Raw genomic sequence first — 17,912 nt, 5'->3', positions numbered from 1 at the left:
GAATGGTTTCTCAAGCACATAATATCAAGCCGATTACAAAGAGAGATAAGAGCTTATACTGTAGAAGTCCTCCGTCTCTTCACAGATTCTTTCTTTTTCCGCATTGGCCTCTTCTGTTTGGTTTTCGTTGGTCTCAAATCTAATTGTTCGATCAATGATGACCGGGCGAGTTGGCCGTGCGCGTAGAGGCGCGCGGCTGTGAGCTTGCATCCGGGAGATAGTAGGTTCGAATCCCACTATCGGCAGCCCTGAAGATGGTTTTCCGTGGTTTCCCATTTTCACACCATTCAAATGCTGGGGCTGTACCTTAATTAAGGCCACGGCCGCTTCCTTCCAACTCCTAGGCCTTTCCTATCCCATCGTCGCCATAAGACCTATCTGTGTCGGTGCGACGTAAAGCCCCTAGGATCAATGATGAAACCTTCAGAACAGGATGGCTTAAAAGCAATAATATCAGTGCGTCGGTTGCTTCCTTTGTTGGAGACACTGTGTACTTCTTCATAGACATTATACCATTGTCCTCTAAAAGCGTTAGCTGTCATTAACTTACTTGACTTATTTCCTGTTGCCCCTCCTGGAGCATAGGGCTTCCGTGAAACACTTCCATCTGTTCGTATTGTTGGCTAACCGACTTCGTTCCAAGTTTTTCCCACTGCTAGACATTCCTCTTCGATCGTCCTTTTCCAGGTTTTCTTCGGACGTCTAGCGCCTTGGGGGTTCCAGTCGAGCGCTGTCTTTTCAATGGTTCCAGCGGGCTTCCTTAAAGTATTGCACCCGTCCACCTCCCGAGTCCCAGACTAGCATTTATCTCAGGGGTGTCGGTTCATTATTTAAGTCATCAAATATAAATATAGCGGCATAAATGAACACGGGAATGAACGGAGCAATTTAAAATTTAAATGGGGAAGGCTCGATTGTAAACTTGAATTTAAGGACTCCATGATAGGACTAGGAAGTGACTGTTAACTTTAAAAAGGGCATCATCTAACTACAATAAAAGATTATGAGAATGGTTTCCTTTGAAATAATTTGCCAGAAGGAACAGTTTATTACGCCATCCGACGTACGAAACTTTGATACATTTGGCAACGATATTTAAATTCCCACACATGTTACATAAACAAATCACTTGCTATACCGCAAGTGGTATCAATATTTTGCTGGGTTGCTTCTGAAAGAAATTACAATTGGAGTATAACTTACGGATCGATTCCATTTGAATCGAACCGTTGTTCAATGATATAGCTTCCTTCTATCGGGAGCCCGAGCATAACCCATGTTACGGTCGGCTTCTCGATTTAACTAAGATGATGTACCCCGGCTATATACATTTTTCCGAGACCGGTACTCGGACTGGGTAATGTTTCTCGTGAATTACGAAAAATGGATTACACGGACAGTTCCTATCTTACGATGTCCAGCTAATGCCATACCACTGAATTAGCATTTATATTTTATTTACACATGATCTGAGATGTTACAAAGTAGCCTCAGTAGACTACTGCCACAGATGAGATAACGAGAAGCGGTGGGAAATACCGTGCGGAAACCGTACGATAACGAGGTAACAAATGACTATAATATTTATCATTCGTATTATTCAACATACGAATAGAGGGATGTTGTCACCAATTAATTTAATCCACTATCGTCAGAATATTCATTTATCCATGAAATTATCATCCTTGAAATTATTATTATTATTATTATTATTATTATTATTATTATTATTATTATTATTCAACGGTTCCTGGCACTGTCACGTTTGGTTAATATCGTCATTATTATGCGGGATGCAAACACAAATGGTTATTACTGTTATTATTATTAGTATATCCCTCTTGTGGTTATTATTATTATTAAAGAATAGGTGACTTAAGTTATTATTATTATTATTAACGTCACTCAAGATATTATTATTATTAATGAACCGGTCACTTCCGCCAAAATATATTAAGATATCGGTCGCAATTATATTATTTCACTGATCAACCAACGGCATCATTACTGTTCTTATTATGACAATTATTATTAATCTGACCGCGATGATTTAACATCGTCCTTACATTATTATCGGTTGCATATTATCATTTAGATTCCCGTTTAACATCTTTATCAACGCTTATTTAATTAAGGCGGTCCAATCATTTATCTGCAATATTTATTATTATTATTATCACGACATCATGATTGTCATCGCTCGTCATTACAATGATTACACTATACGATCATTTATGTGGACTCTGAACTCTCATTATCCTTAGATCCGTAGTATCTCGACGAATAGCTGTGCAGTCTATTTATTTCGTACATGCTGTCACGGGTTCGAATTCTACCCGCTACGTAACTCAGTATTTCTCTGTGACACTGCCCGTACATTTTACACTCATTTACAATATCCTAAGTGTCTCTCGTACGGAATTTATTTTCCTTTCTATCTCAATATTCCTTGATTCATTTATTTCTCACAGAATTATCAACTGACTTATTTATTCCACTTCTGACATCGTACGACCTTTTATTATCTGACTGCAGATTCTTTAACATTTTTCTATCTCATTTCGATCTACGCCTTAGTTCGTTCTCCGCAAATAATCGTAACATTTTGAAATTATATTTTTACCAAAATTTGACAATCATGGTTTCGTAATATTAGTCCTACGTGTTCCGACTACTGAATTGCAAATTTAAGACACGACATTTATACGTAAAAAATATATTGGACCGTAATTTAAACCACACGTTCATTAACATGTACGGATTCTTAGCACCGATCTTAAATTTCAATATTATTAATTTATCAAGTTAAATTATCACACTCTTTAATTCCGAATTAAAACGACCTCCCGTCATTAAATGATTCCCGATAAACTCAACACCTGATCACTTAAACTTATTATTACGCACGGCTCACTACATTTCCGATATCACATGAATTATTATTATATCCAATTTATATTAAAAAATCTTCTTCTTCAAAAAAAGTAGTTTTATTTTATTTATTATTATTATTAATTTAAAAAAATTAAATTCGCCTGTTACACGGTAGTCCACTCTTAATATGTTTAACGCATAACCCCTCTTACAATTTCGATTTATTCTGGCACTAATCAACTCCAGATATGATTTACTTGGAATATTTTTATTATAATCGCTTCTCACAAATTTAACAACTTCACTTTGAAACTGTGAACATACTAATCAACAACAAAACACAACTGGTATGGCATCAGCTGGACATCGTAAGATAGGAACTGTCCGTGTAATCCATTTTTCGTATTTCACGAGAAACATTACCCAGTCCGAGTACCGGTCTCGGAAAAATGTATATAGCCGGAGTACATCATCTTAGTTAAATCGGGAAGCCGACCGTAACATGGGTTATGCTCGGGCTCCCGATGGAAGGAAGCTATATCCTTGAACAACGGTTCGATTCAAATGGAATCGACCCATAAGTTATACTCCAATTGTAATTTCTTTCAGAAGCAACCCAGCAAGATATTGATACCACTTGCGGTATAGCAAGTGATTTGTTTATGTAACATGTGTGGAAAGTTAAATATCATTGCCAAATGTATCAAAGTTTCGTACGTCGGGTGGCGTAATAAACTGCTCCTTCTGGCAAATTATTTCAAAGGAAACCATTCTCATAATCTTTTTATTGTAGTTAGACGATGCCCTTTTTAAAGTTAACAGTCACTTCCTAGTCCTATCATGGAGTCCTTAAATTCAAGTTTACAATCGAGCCTTCCCCATTTAAATTTTAAATTGCTCCGTTCATTCCCGTGTTCATTTATGCCGCTATATTTATATTTGATGACTTAAATAATGAACCGACACCCCTGAGATAAATGCTAGTCTGGGACTCGGGAGGTGGACGGGTGCAGTATGTCCTATCCAACGCCATTTTCTCTCCTTTATCTGCATTTCAATTGGCTGCTGATTAGTTTCTTCCCATAGATCTTCATTTGAAATAACATCCGGCCATCTTATGTTGATGATACGTCTTAGACAGCGATTCACGAGGACTTGAAGTTGTTTAGTCTTCTTCTGGGCAACTTTCCACGTTTCACAACTGTAAAGCAGAACGGACTTAACATTTGTGTTAGCTAACATTGATAAGGCTTTATTATGGTGTGAGGTGTGTAGTAATTCACCATGTGGACAGGCTCCCAGGACATGTGGAAGAGTTTCGAACTCTCTTTGCCAACGCCGACAGAGGCTGTTGCCAGGTACAGTACGCATAGCAGAGACATTGGCATTCATTGTTATTATCTCACGCCATTCAGTGCAAGACAATCCTTTATGATCACGAATCCATGTATTCACTGGGGTATACTGTTTGAATAGGAATGAAATAGGTAAAAAAACTCTTGCGTTAATTCTTTACAAATAACTCCGCAGATAATGTGTTTTAAGGATAATACTAGTGGATCCGCGCTGCTCCGCAACATTCGTTATAAACAGGTCAGATAACTGTCGCAGTCATATTGTCTTGCTTTCCCTTTTCAATAGTTTTATGAACATTTAATACCTGTAACGTAGTTTATAGCACTTCTTTCCATATAATAGTCTCTGTGCTTCGACTATTCTGGCGTATTTTCAAACGATCTTGCCCGAGATGGTGCAATATACAATTGGCCGTGATTGAGTACTGGTTCGGGTAAGTAGACGCCCATTTTTTCAAGAAGTTGTACATGCGCTTTATTACAGGTAATGGTCGCATATAGAAGGCTAATCGACTTGATACCTTCCTGTCTGTGCGTACGTCGAATTTTTCTATAAGAGCATGTAACTTATTGGGAAAGTTCTGCCATCTGTGGAGCATATTAAGAAGCTGGGGAAGGTCAGAGAATCAAAGAGTATGTAGCACAGAACAATATTCTTCCATGATCAGAGGAAGTGTATACTCTCTGGCTTGACAGGTAGCTGCATGCAATGACATTACTAAGGAAGAAAATCACATAAATATATCAGAATATTAATGAAAGTGTTAGTCGCTTAGCAACCTGCGAAGTACAGAATGTATTGCGGGTTAGGGTAAGCCTTCGCCTGCATACTGAAATGATCCTTTAATGATTTGATTTTATAATTACTCAAAACTGAATGAACTTAGAGACTTATCAATGTCTCATAATTCACCGGCAGGTAATTTCGGAGAAATTAAAACAAAAATGAAGCACTCGGTCCAGTAGAACAAACGGACGGATTTGCCAAATCTTTTTTTAGTAAACTCCTATAATATACAGGTTTTGAAATTCATAGCCATGTGACAGCTCATTTTGAGAAAGTTCGGACGTGATGTCTTTCCGAACGGCAGACAGACAACGTCGTTTCATTTTGACGTAATTACAGAGAATAGTATCTTCAACCCTTCTCCTTGTTCACACACGTGAGTTATGCAACACATCCATTAATGTGTATTGTGAGTAGCAAAGGATATTAGTGAGGGAAATAGGTAGGCCAGCTTTTATTTATAGAAAAATGCAAAGAGCGAACATAGTGTGACATTTCATTTTATTGAGTTCAATAAATTACCCCTTTTTCACATTAGTTGTATGAGGAAGAGGAAATAATCTCTCCCATGTAGCTATTCTCTCGCTATAAAGTCCTTCCTTCATTGATAAGGTTGAGCCAATGTCCAAATACTTGAGATTATCTGCTGTGTAAGGCTCCCACGTCACATTACTTAGAAGAGAAGTTCTCTCGGGCGTTGGGTTCCTGTGTAAAACAAACTATAAAATTATTCAATTCAAGTTTTGAAATATTAATAAAATTTTATCAGAGAATAGCTTAGTTTTTTTCGCATAAATAACCCCCTAACTCTAAGACTGTACTATTTTTAAGAGACGGAATGAAGGGCATCATGATATGATAGACGGAACTCGAAATAGCATTTTCTTTTGTAAGTTGTTTTACGTCGCACCGACACAGATAGGTCTTATGGCGACGGTGAGACAGGAAAGGGCTAGGAATGGAAGGAAGCTGCCATGGCCTTAATTAAGGTACAGCCCCAGCATTTGCCTTGGAAAACCACGGAAAACCGTCTTCAGGACTGTCGACAGTGGGGTTCGAACCCACTATCTCCCGAATACTGGATACTGGCCGCACTTATGCGACTGCAGCTATCGAGCTCGGTGATAGCAAAATTGATGACATTCCCGGAATAAGGGTATAACCAAATGACATTTCAGCGGAAATGTGTATCATCACGCCTCTATGCTGTGGTGTCATCTTATGTCTCACATGTGAATTTCAAGCTGTTTACAGCCAGTAGAACTTTGTCCTCCGTGGTGTGAGGATGGGACATCAGTGCTTGTGTTGGTTCATCACCGTTTAAATAAAGGCCATAGACGAAATCAAATCTATATTTCGAAGTATTTTCTTGACTTTTTTTGTTATTATTTTTTAAAAATTTGTTTTACTTCGCTCCGACTCAGATAGGTTTTATGCCGACGATGGGATAGGAAAGGACTAGGAGTGGAAAGGAAGCAGCTATGGCCTTAATTGAGACACAGGCCCAGAACTTGCCTGGAGTGAAAGTGGGAAACTATGGAAACCATCTTCAAGGCTGCCGACAGTGCAGTTCGAAACCACTATTTCCCGGAGGCAAGCTGCGCGCCCCTAACCGTACGGCCAACTCGCCCGGTATTTTTATTATTACTAATATTATTTGCTACCATTTGTTCTCCAAGGGCATGTACAGGATTTCTCTTCCGTTATGCAGGAATTGTCTTGCCATTATGTGACTGCTGATACGAATTTTACCAATGAATGTTTTTCATGTTATTTAATCCTTTTCGCCTCCAGGGTTGGTTTTCCCCCGGTCTCAGCGAGAGATCCCACCTCTAATGCCTCAACGGCAGTGTCCTGGAGCAAGAGACATTTGCTCGGTGTTAACTGGGAAGGAGGACCAGTACCTCGCCCAGGTGGCCAGGTGTTGAACAGCGGCCTTGTAGGGATGGAAGTATTGGAAGAGACAGGTTAGGAAGGGGAAAGGAAACGGCCTTGGCCTTAAGTTAAGTACCATTCCGGCATTTGCCTGGAGAAGAAGTGGGAAACCACTGAAAATCACATCGACGATGGCTGAGGAGGGAATCGAACCTCCTATTCTCAGTTGACCTCCCGAGGCTGAGCGAACACTGTTCCAGTCATCGTACCACTTTTCAAATTTCGTGGCAGAGCCGCGGATCCAACCCAGGCCTCCGGGGAAGTAGCTGATCATACTAACCACTATACTACAAAGGCGGACGAGTTTATAACTTTATGTGCGATCAAAATCGTACTTCACAAATAACAACCTTCTCTGGTACAATGTTTAAGTGATACGATCACCAGTCCATCAGGAAGACATTAAAGTAAACGACCTTTCTTCAATATTATTAAGTCTGATACTAAAAATAAACACTTCGCGAAGCCGGGCTGAGTGGCTCAAACGGTTGAAGCGCTGGCCTTCTGACTCCAACTTGGCAGGTTTGATCCTGACTCAGTCCGGTGGTATTTGAAGGTGCTGAAATACGTCAGCCTCGTGTCGGTACATTCACCGGCACGCAAAAATTCTCCTGCGGGACAAACTTACGGCACCTCGGCGTCTCCGAAAACCGTCAAAAGTAGTTAGTGGGAAGTAAAGCCAATAACATTATTATTAAAAACTTCGGAATCTTCAGAAATTCAGAGTACCGCCCATAATTTGTCACATTTTTGAAAAAGTTGCCAATTTCCCTTAACTTGTCAAATTCGCAATTTTAGTTTTTTCTAAACATGTACTAAAAACCTTCATTAAAAATGTTAAAGCAAGAATTATTGGAGCTTTTTCCGGACATACAGTCGAAATGTAGGACGTCTAGTTACCCTGTAGCAGCGAACATTATCAGACTGAAATACTCAGTGATAATCTTCGAACTGATCTTGTACAGTAGACAACATGCAGCTAGTCAGTATGTTCTTATAAAGCTTTCGCCTTCAACGTGCTGTTCAGTATAACGAGAGGACCAAGTCCATTTCATGACAAACACCTCCACACTGTCACCTCCACCTTCGCCAAACTTCACTGTACATGATGATATGCTTCGTTCACCTGGCATTGGCCACGCCTAAAGCTGCCTCAAGTCAGCCACAGACCAATGGTGGCGCTGCTTATACCACTGAACTAGAGTTGGCTAGTGCGTCTTCTTCTTCTTCTTCTTCTTTTCCTACCGCTTTTTCTCACACCTGTGGGGTCGCGGGTTCGAACTGCATCGCATGTTGTCTGAACATGATGAGGAGACTGTTGGGACGGACATATACACCCGGTCCCCGAGCCAGAAGAATAAATCAGAAGGGATTAAAATCCACGACCCGGCCAGTAATCGAACCCGGGGCCCTCTGAACCGAAGGCCAGTACGCTGACCATTCAGCCAACGAGTCGGACCGAGTTGGCTAGTGTGTATACGCTTCGAAACACTGAGCCGGCGCAATCAGCTGTCTCGATGCTTCGACACAACGCTTCACTGTTTCGAAGCAGTGAGATTGCTTCGTGTGCCGTGTCGCTTGAACAGAAACTCCAGTCGTTCCGTACATGTCAGCTACATCGAGGCTCCGAAACAGGAACGGTGCTTCGTTTATCTTCTCACCTCAACGGAAACACTCCACGTTGTTAACTATCTTACTATGCTTTCGTAACTTGTTTAAGTTGTTTGTTAATGTACGTAAAATTCTGATTGCGAACCCTTCTTAGATTCCATTACTCAATGTATAATAATTCAAGTTAGTTTATTTACTTAGACTACTATTTTACTATGTTTATGTAACTGGTTGAGATTACTTTTGTTATAGTGCATAGAATACCTATTTTGAACTCCTTAAATTCCATTAATCATGTTATAATTATTCAAATTTGTTACTGTTTTAGTGTTTTTTTACTGTAAAACTGACTGACCCCTTTTACTATCATCGTAAGCGCTTTATGAAGAAGCAAACGCATTTTATTACTGTACAGGGTTATTCACCTACGATATTAACGGAAATAATATCTAAACCATTAATGATATCGGTATTCTGTTTTCATATTCGTAAATGATACCCAGGGGCTTGTAAAATAATGTGCTACTTATTCTCATGGGTTCATTAATAACCTAGATATTGCTACTAACTCGATATTTTTAAATGGAATCGCACAAATTCATACAGCTGGCCTAAACGTTCAACTGCATTACAAGTTCAAATATGTAAGTATTTTCAAAATCGGGCAGTTACTTTTTGAGATATCAATAAGAACAGCATGCGCGGTTTTGCATGCCGCATCAGACGGCGTGCAGTCGGGCAAGGAAATATTGACGTGCAAGCAGTTTCCTGGGTGTGATTTCAGCCACAGAATGGATCCCAGGCATGCATATGCATATCGCACACATGTGATGGGTTTGCAAAGTGTGTTTGACAGGCGAACTCATGACAGGACAGGAAGGGTTGATGTTTTTATAAGGAATAAAATAAATACGTTGGTACCTTTGAAATAGGCCACGGCCGACGTCCTTTCCAAATCCTTCCCATTCCCATTCGTGGATAAAAACGCCAAACTGAGCGCAACCTGTTACTCAGGAATTTCAAAAGGAAACAAAAATAACTTTAATCTCCCTTCCCCGGTGTGTGTTCGCCAGTCAGACAGTAACGTTGCACACCCAGGGTATGTGACTGTGCACGATAGTTTACATTATATGCCTGGTATCCGTTCTGTGGCTGGAATCGATGCCAGAAAACAACTTGCGTGCCAATACATCCTTGGCCGATAGCACGCTGTCTAATTCAGTACTTAAAACCCAAATGCGGTTTTTATTGATATCTCAAAAAGTAACTGTTCGATTTTGAAAATACTTGCATATTTGAACCTGTACGCAGTTTAACATTCAAGCCAGTTGTATGTATTTGTGCCGTTCCATTTAAAAATATGGAGTTAGTATCAATATCTGGGTTATTAATCACCCCATGAGAATAAGTAGCACATTATTTTATAAGCCCCTGGGTATTATTTACGAATATGAAAACAGAATACCGATATCTTTAATGGTTTAGACGTTATTTCCGTGTAACATCTTAGGTGAATAACCCTGTATATTGGTACTATTATACTGTACATCATCCATTTATCATACTGTGTTTTGTACATTTGCTCATTAAATACTGTAGTTCATCATCATCATCTGTTTACCCTCCAGGTTCGGTTTTTCCCTCGGACTTAACGAGGGATCCCACCTCTACCGCCTCAAGGGCAGTGTCCTGGAGCTTCAGACTCTTGGTCGGGGGATACAACTGTGGAGTATGACCAGTACCTCGCCCAGGCGGCCTCACCTGCTATGCTGAACAGGGGCCTTGTGGAGGGATGGGAAGATTGGAAGGGATAGGCAAGGAAGAGGGAAGGAATCGGCCGTGGCCTTAAGTTAGGTACCATCCCGGCATTCGCCTGGAGGAGAAGTGGGAAACCACGGAAAACCAGTTCCAGGATGGCTGAGGTGGGAATCGAACCCACCTCTACTCAGTTGACCTCCCGAGGCTGAGTGGACCCCGTTCCAGCCCTCGTACCACTTTTCAAATTTCGTGGCAGAGCCGGGAATCGAACCCGGGCCTCCGGGGGTGGCAGCTAATCACGCTAACCACTACACCACAGAGGCGGACTACTGTAGTTCATAAAGCTCATATTTTATTGTTATCAGAACGTAGAACAGTTTATTCATTGAATTGCGTTTTACCACACCATCGCGGAACACTGTCCAGGTACTGCTTATAGGAACACTGTTACTTTAGCAGTCCGAGACGAAAGTGCGCCCGTATCGACACACTGCTTCGAAGCATTTCGCTGTGCCCTATCTAATGTTTCGAAGCAGTCGGCAGTGTCACTTCGCCCATCGGAACTCAATGTTCAACAGCGAAATTTGCGGGTTATGGGTGGAAGGGCCCTTTACTATCTGTAATCTCAGCAATAACGAGAAACCCATCCCACTTCTAGATCGGAAAAGCAATGTGTTGGTGATATAGTTTCAAGGGCCATATAACATCTAACTTGCAAGTGTAATATTAACTACTAACTGAAAAGCTTGTCCTTAGGAGTAGGCTGGAAATTTTATCTTCTGAAGGTACGAACGGCATCTGATTTTGAATAGGAAGGTGATCTAAAGGAGGTACGTTTTAAAAGGTGGTCATCGTCAGAGTTTTCAAAATGATCAAAGGGCACTTAACATGGACCATGGGCAACGAATGAAGACAGAGTCTCTGCACTGATCAAATGAGGTTCGTTCCATGTCAGTTAAAAGCGAACTCCCTTGGTGTGGTAAATCATTTTGAAAGCGGCAGCTTGGTACACCAGTAAGCGATCGGCAAGAGACATGAGTAATTATTACTCGAGTCCGGATTTATGAGTAGATATGCTATCAGCACCCCTAGAATGTGTGTTACTCTTGTAACTTTTTGGAAGAGCGGGTTGCATGACACTTCCTCCTAACCAAATAAGTTTGTATTCAAACCTGTGAACTTATTGCCTAGAAATCCGAAGTCTACAAATTACATTGAAGTTCGATTAAGACTGACATTTCGTGAACACTGAGAGTGATCACCAAGGGAATGCAGTGAAATTGTTGTCTCCATCTGTATCTTGACCGTCCCACATCTCGTCTTTCTCCAGGATAATAAAATGGTGGTTGCCAGGGTGGACGATAAATCCGGCTCCTTGGCAAAGTCTCGATTTGAAAATCTTGAGTATTTTCGTGATATTATTTAAATATTGCATTTTAAACTGGCTTTTGAAATAAATAAAAAACATTTCACCACTAAATAGTCGACAAGTAAGAGATCGTGACACTAAATATTGAAGAAGAAAGGCATTTTTATATGTTTCTGGCTCAGTGAAATGCCGTGAAACAAGGATCTTCTGCCGAACTATCCTTATATACATCTTCAGAACTATGAAACTCACTAAATTTAATATTGAACTCCTCGTCACTCTCCATTTTCATAGACTGCACAAGGTACAGTTCGAAACTAATAAATAAGAAAAACCGCCAGAATGGGCCGGCTGAGTCGGAGTGATTCACTGGCATTTAAGTGAGAGACATCTATTGTCAAAGATAAGAACCTAAAAGAAAAATGTCATTAACATCTGCTTCGGATATTAAGAAACAAAAAGAAACGTGTATATTTGCACTTTTCAGAAGGCGATATTACCATGTATACTCGGGACTTTATGTTAAGAGTTTAATGAAAACGTAAGAATGATATAAATATCGCATTATAAGAAAGGAAGGAGGTAACAGGCAGGCGGGCAGACGGACCTTATAAATATCGCACTGAGCTACGTGCATACATCAGGAGCAAAAGAACTAATGTTGTGTTATTCGAAATTGATTCCGGGCGATGCCGGTGGGTAATAAATAAATAAATAAATAAATAAATAAATATATAAATAAATAAATAAATAAATAAATAAATAAATAATAACAACAACAACTAGGTGAATGGCTCCAAAGGCTGGATAAAAAAGGAAACAAGGCGAGAACCAGAAAATTAGAAATCTCCTACAAGCTAACACACACCAGGTATCAGTGGCGTATACTGAGGGCTACCAAGGTTATCAATGAAGCCCAAACTTCAGTTGAGAATGATGGAGGTCTAAAGCATATTATCATGTAAGCATCTGACACATTGTTCCATTTGCAAGACTTGAAAGCAGTGAGATAAACATTGCACGTATTCCTGAGAGCAAAGCATCGGAGAGTGATATCGCAGCCCAGACTCTCGTCCCTCTCCCCTCGACTCACCCGAATCCGAACTCGTTTGCTACCTTCTAGAGCGGCGACAGTGGAATTGTATGGTGGGACCTCCGACCTGATGTGGTCCTAAATCCCTTACCTAGTGGTGGTACAATTGCTTGTTACAACTTAGTTGTTTTCAACATGTTGTTTGCTGCAATAATTCCAGTATTTCGCGATAAGTAGGAAGGATTGAGATGTTGAGATATGGTGGTGGCGACGCGGCTCGTGCTGTATATCAGATAGGAGTGGGGACCGGGGGATAGGACGTGTCCGTCAGATCGCCACTGCTAACTATCAACCATGCGTTACTCATCGTATATACTTCCTCACCTCATACTTCTGGCTTAATTATATAGATAACAGAGTGTTGGTATTTCACTCCCGTTTACTTCTACATCCCTGTAGGAAGACACTGCAGGGCTGTTGTTATGGGAGCAATATAGTTTTCTTTTTATAGGTAGATCTGGTAAAATGAAATGCAATATTTCAGGTTTAGTGTTCTCTTTTGTTGATTGGAATCGAACCCGTGATGATGGGTCGGACACCACCACTGATCTCCTGAGGAAGCTAATTAAGGAACAATGGGTGCGACCGCTGTAAAATTCAACAATTTTATTGAAATTTTATGGACATATTATTAGAATGAACTGTAACAGTCTAACTGAAAGAAAACTCAACCTGGCCTTTTCATCTAAAATCAAGAACAGCTGGCTTCGTGAAATTGGAACAGATCTCCAGGAAATCAACATCTAGCAAGACATTGTACAGGACAGATGTAAATTCCGAACCAAAATCGACAATCACCACTTTGAAGACAAACCCAACACCAGAGCTACTATAACTTGGACAGAAGAACGAAGGAAGAAGCTCAGCGAGAGGATGAAGAGATTTTGGGAGGAGAAGAAGGCCAACACATCAGCCAAGCTGATTCAACCGTGCTCCTGAGTAGGGCATAACAATGTAAAAAAAGTAATGGTGTATGCCATGTGTATAGGATAGGTGGTGACCTAATGAGGATACAATTAATGGCGAAGACGTCATAAACACCCAGTCCCCAAGCCAGGGGAATTAACAGTATGAGGAGTTTGATTCTGAAAATTGAACCGGGGCCATCGCACCAAAGGCAAGCATTCTATCCATTTAGCCACAAAGCCGGACTTTAACTTGTTAAACCTTAGTCTACCATCTCCACTGACTGGGGTTGAGTATTGACAGTATCAGAGGCCAGGGCAGTAGCTTGTGAAGCAGCCTTGGCAACACAGGAGACTGCTCAGTTGGCTCAAAATATTTAAGGCTTGACGTTCACTAAACCAACTATCAAAAAGGGGTAACCTAAGTCTAGTGGTAGCGCACGTCTTGATCCCAGCATACGCCACTGACAGGTAAAACAAACGGACAATATCCTACATTATAACACAGTTATGAAACCAGAAGGATTGTACGGTTCAGAGTGCCTGATTTTAAATTTAAAAAGGGGGAGCTGTAAGAACTGGAGAAGAAGGAAAGGAAGATTGAGAGGAAGATTCTGGGACCACAGAAGACTCCTAATGGGACTTGGAAGTACAGGAGAAAGGAGGAGCTCTACAAGTACACTGAAAAGATCACAGACACAGTGCGGAAAAAAAGGCTGAAATTATCCGGACACCAAGTAGGAATGGATGACAAACGAATGAAAAAAATTATCTTCAAACACATCATGGGATTAAAAGCCATCCACAAGTGGGTAAAAGAGGCCAAGAGGGTTGCGGAAGAAGTTGGAATTACACTATAATGATCCACAGTAAAAGAGAGTTCAGGTGAAGAGTCGACCTAAAATCATTTGAAGAGAAACCACTAAAAAAGGAGACTCAAACGGATCATTTCCGAAGAGGAGATAATGAAGAGGTTCTGGGAAGAGAGAAAAGAAAGGCCAAGGAGTCTTAAGTTCTACGCGGTCCAAAGTTGGTCAAATTTGGAAACATAAGTAAGTAAATAAATAAATAAATAAATAAATAAATAAATAAATAAATAAATAAATAAATAAATAAATAAATAAATAAATAAATAAATAAATAAATAAATAAATCCATTTTCCACAATCCATTATTTAAAAGATATACTTGCCCTTCTTTCATGAAGTTACTCCATATCTTGATCATCTTCTTCATGGTCGGGAATTCCTCATCTTGTGGAGTAAACAACTTGAAGGACCCAGTTGGGTTGTAGAACAGGTAGAGCAGGTCATCGTGATGAACAACACCTAGAGTAGATCACAGTCTCTTAGTGGAATAGATGTAATGGTTATTTACGTTACAAAGGCCGAAGGTGAAGTCTAACATATTAGTTGAGATGCTTAAGGCTTGACAGGAATATCGAAACAAATGCGTGAAGCACTTCCATCCTATTTCGTAACATATTTTATTTAATGCTAAGTTATGTTCAATTCATTTTTATTTCAGTAATATTAAGATAAACACATTATGATCAGTTAAGGACCCACAATTCATATAGGCGACGCCATTAATAATAAAACTGATATCGTTCAAGGATCACTCGATGTATACTAGGTGGCCCACTAGCGCCATACTTTCTATTTATACATGTCCCGCTGCACTAATGATGAACGGGATGTCTAATAATTAATTTTTACAGGGGTATTATTGCCTCCGGGTTATTTACGTCAGAATTATTATTATTATTATTATTATTATTATTATTATTATTATTATTATTATTATTATTATTATTATTATTATTATCTATCACTCACTATTTTACAATTGGGTTTATGTGCTTCTTCGGTACAATGTACATGGAAGAAGTACTATACGCACATACGCTCCATAGATGCTGGTATATACTTACAAAACCAGGCGAAGTCATCTCCGTACAGGTCAAGAAGGCCTTTGGAGGAGTGGGAGGTAAAGGCTTCCACTATCCGTAACCTCGGCACTTCATGGGGTAGAGTGGTTAGCTCTACTCCAGGCCGCCTTTGCCCCCAGGAATTAACCTGGTACTCATTTTTAGTGTAGGCTGAGTGAACCTCAGGGCCATGTGCACCTCTGGAAGTGCAAATCTCGTTTCTTAAATTTTTCGACTTCCTGACGAGGAAGTATACTTACAGTGTTGACAAATAAATTTGACAGCTATTTCGAGGATATTTTCAATACATAAATAGTCAGAATTATTAGTTGACGATTTTCATTATTCCTCTATATATGGTGGGAGGTTCATGCCAATAAACTTCTTTACTATATGGCAAGTGGCCAGGATTGCTGCTTTTCGTAATTCTCTGCAGGTGAGAGGGTGGAGATAATGTGCTTCAATGTTTCTGTGTAGTATCATTGGTATAATACCATTACATCTAATCATTACTGGAATGATGATACCATTGTTGAGTTTCCACATGGTTTTTATTTCTGTAGCCAGACCTGTGTACTTGGATATCTTCTCTGTATATGTTGATTGCAGGTTATGAGGGTTAGGGCAGTCTATGTCAATTATGAAGCAGATTTTCTTGTTTTTATCTATTGGTCTATTGCAGGTAATAGTTTTATTAGTGATGATACTTCTGTCCCAGTAAAGTCTGTACTTTTCACTTTTCAAGACTGATTGGGGCTTGTTTTTCCAATATGCTGTAGTACAATAGATTAGGTTATTTTGTCGGGCTTATTTCTGTTGAATAATTTTTGCTATTTGGTCATTATTATCCGGTATTATTATTAATATTACTTATTATTATTATTATTATTATTATTGTTATTGTTATTGTTATTACTATTTCAGTTCTGGATGATCCACTAAAGATCCAGGCATAACTTTCTATGAAAAATAGAAAATCGCAAAATGTGACTTATTTGGTTTCATCAGTTAACGATTCAATTATGAACTTACCATACGTTCTTTGCGAGTCTAGAGGATCGTAGACGTAGCTGTATCTCCCTGCGTACGAGAACTTGTAGAAATAAACTGGAGCAGTATTCTTAGCAGAGATTAGCTTAGCAGCTCGATGTACTGGGAAAATAATGATGGAGTCTGAGTACAGCTGAAAGTAGAAACACACAGTATACTGACTAGCTGAAGGACAAATCAAAATTCATTCCTTTTATTAAAGAATGTACACTGACTGACAGAGCAAATGCAACACCAAGAAGGAGTGGTCAGAACTTTATGCCAATTGCAGGGTAGACTGACGTCACTGAGGTATGCTCATGATGTGAAATGCGCCGCTGTGCTGCGCATGTAGCGAACGATAAATGGGACACGGCGTTGGCGAATGGCCCACTTCGTACCGTGATTTCTCAGCCGACAGTCATTGTAGAACGTGTTGTCGTGTGTCACAGGACACGTGTATAGCTAAGAATGCCAGGCCGCCGTCAACGGAGGCATTTCCAGCAGACAGACGACTTTACGAGGGGTATGGTGATCGGGCTGAGAAGGGCAGGTTGGTCACTTCGTCAAATCGCAGCCGATACCCATAGGGATGTGTCCACGGTGCAGCGCCTGTGGCGAAGATGGTTGGCGCAGGGACATGTGGCACGTGCGAGGGGTCCAGGCGCAGCCCGAGTGATGTCAGCACGCGAGGATCGGCGCATCCGCCGCCAAGCGGTGGCAGCCCCGCACGCCACGTCAACCGCCATTCTTCAGCATGTGCAAGACACCCTGGCTGTTCCAATATCGACCAGAACAATTTCCCGTCGATTGGTTGAAGGAGGCCTGCACACCCGGCGTCCGCTCAGAAGACTACCATTGACTCCACAGCATAGACGTGCACGCCTGGCATGGTGCCGGGCTAGAGCGACTTGGATGAGGAAATGGCGGAACGTCGTGTTCTCCGATGAGTCACGCTTCTGTTCTGTCAGTGATAGTCACCGCAGACGAGTGTGGCGTCGGCGTGGAGAAAGGTCAAATCCGGCAGTAACTGTGGAGCGCCCTACCGCTAGACAACGCGGCATCATGGTTTGGGGCGCTATTGCGTATGATTCCACGTCACCTCTAGTGCGTATTCAAGGCACGTTAAATGCCCACCGCTACGTGCAGCATGTGCTGCGGCCGGTGGCACTCCCGTACCTTCAGGGGCTGCCCAATGCTCTGTTTCAGCAGGATAATGCCCGCCCACACACTGCTCGCATCTCCCAACAGGCTCTACGAGGTGTA

At 40.7% G+C, this 17,912-nt stretch overlaps 1 protein-coding gene across 1 annotated transcript in view; it reads right to left on the bottom strand.

The window, feature by feature from the left end:
• Window positions 1-5,500: 5,500 nt before the first annotated feature.
• The window catches only part of LOC136876542 (juvenile hormone esterase), a 38,584-nt gene continuing 26,172 nt past the window's right edge, over window positions 5,501-17,912 (bottom strand). Inside the window, exons 8-10 of the mRNA XM_067150582.2 lie at window positions 16,650-16,800; window positions 14,880-15,015; window positions 5,501-5,721 (exon numbers count right to left, since the gene is read on the bottom strand). Coding sequence (XP_067006683.2) covers window positions 5,535-5,721; window positions 14,880-15,015; window positions 16,650-16,800 — 474 coding nt within the window. The 3' untranslated portion in view covers window positions 5,501-5,534. The remainder of the gene's footprint in view (window positions 5,722-14,879; window positions 15,016-16,649; window positions 16,801-17,912) is intronic.

Source organism: Anabrus simplex, chromosome 6 (assembly GCF_040414725.1).
Source record: "Anabrus simplex isolate iqAnaSimp1 chromosome 6, ASM4041472v1, whole genome shotgun sequence".
Lineage (NCBI taxonomy): Eukaryota > Metazoa > Arthropoda > Insecta > Orthoptera > Tettigoniidae > Anabrus > Anabrus simplex.
The sequence above is the reverse complement of the archived record's forward strand: the minus strand, read 5'-3'. Positions and strand labels throughout refer to the sequence as shown.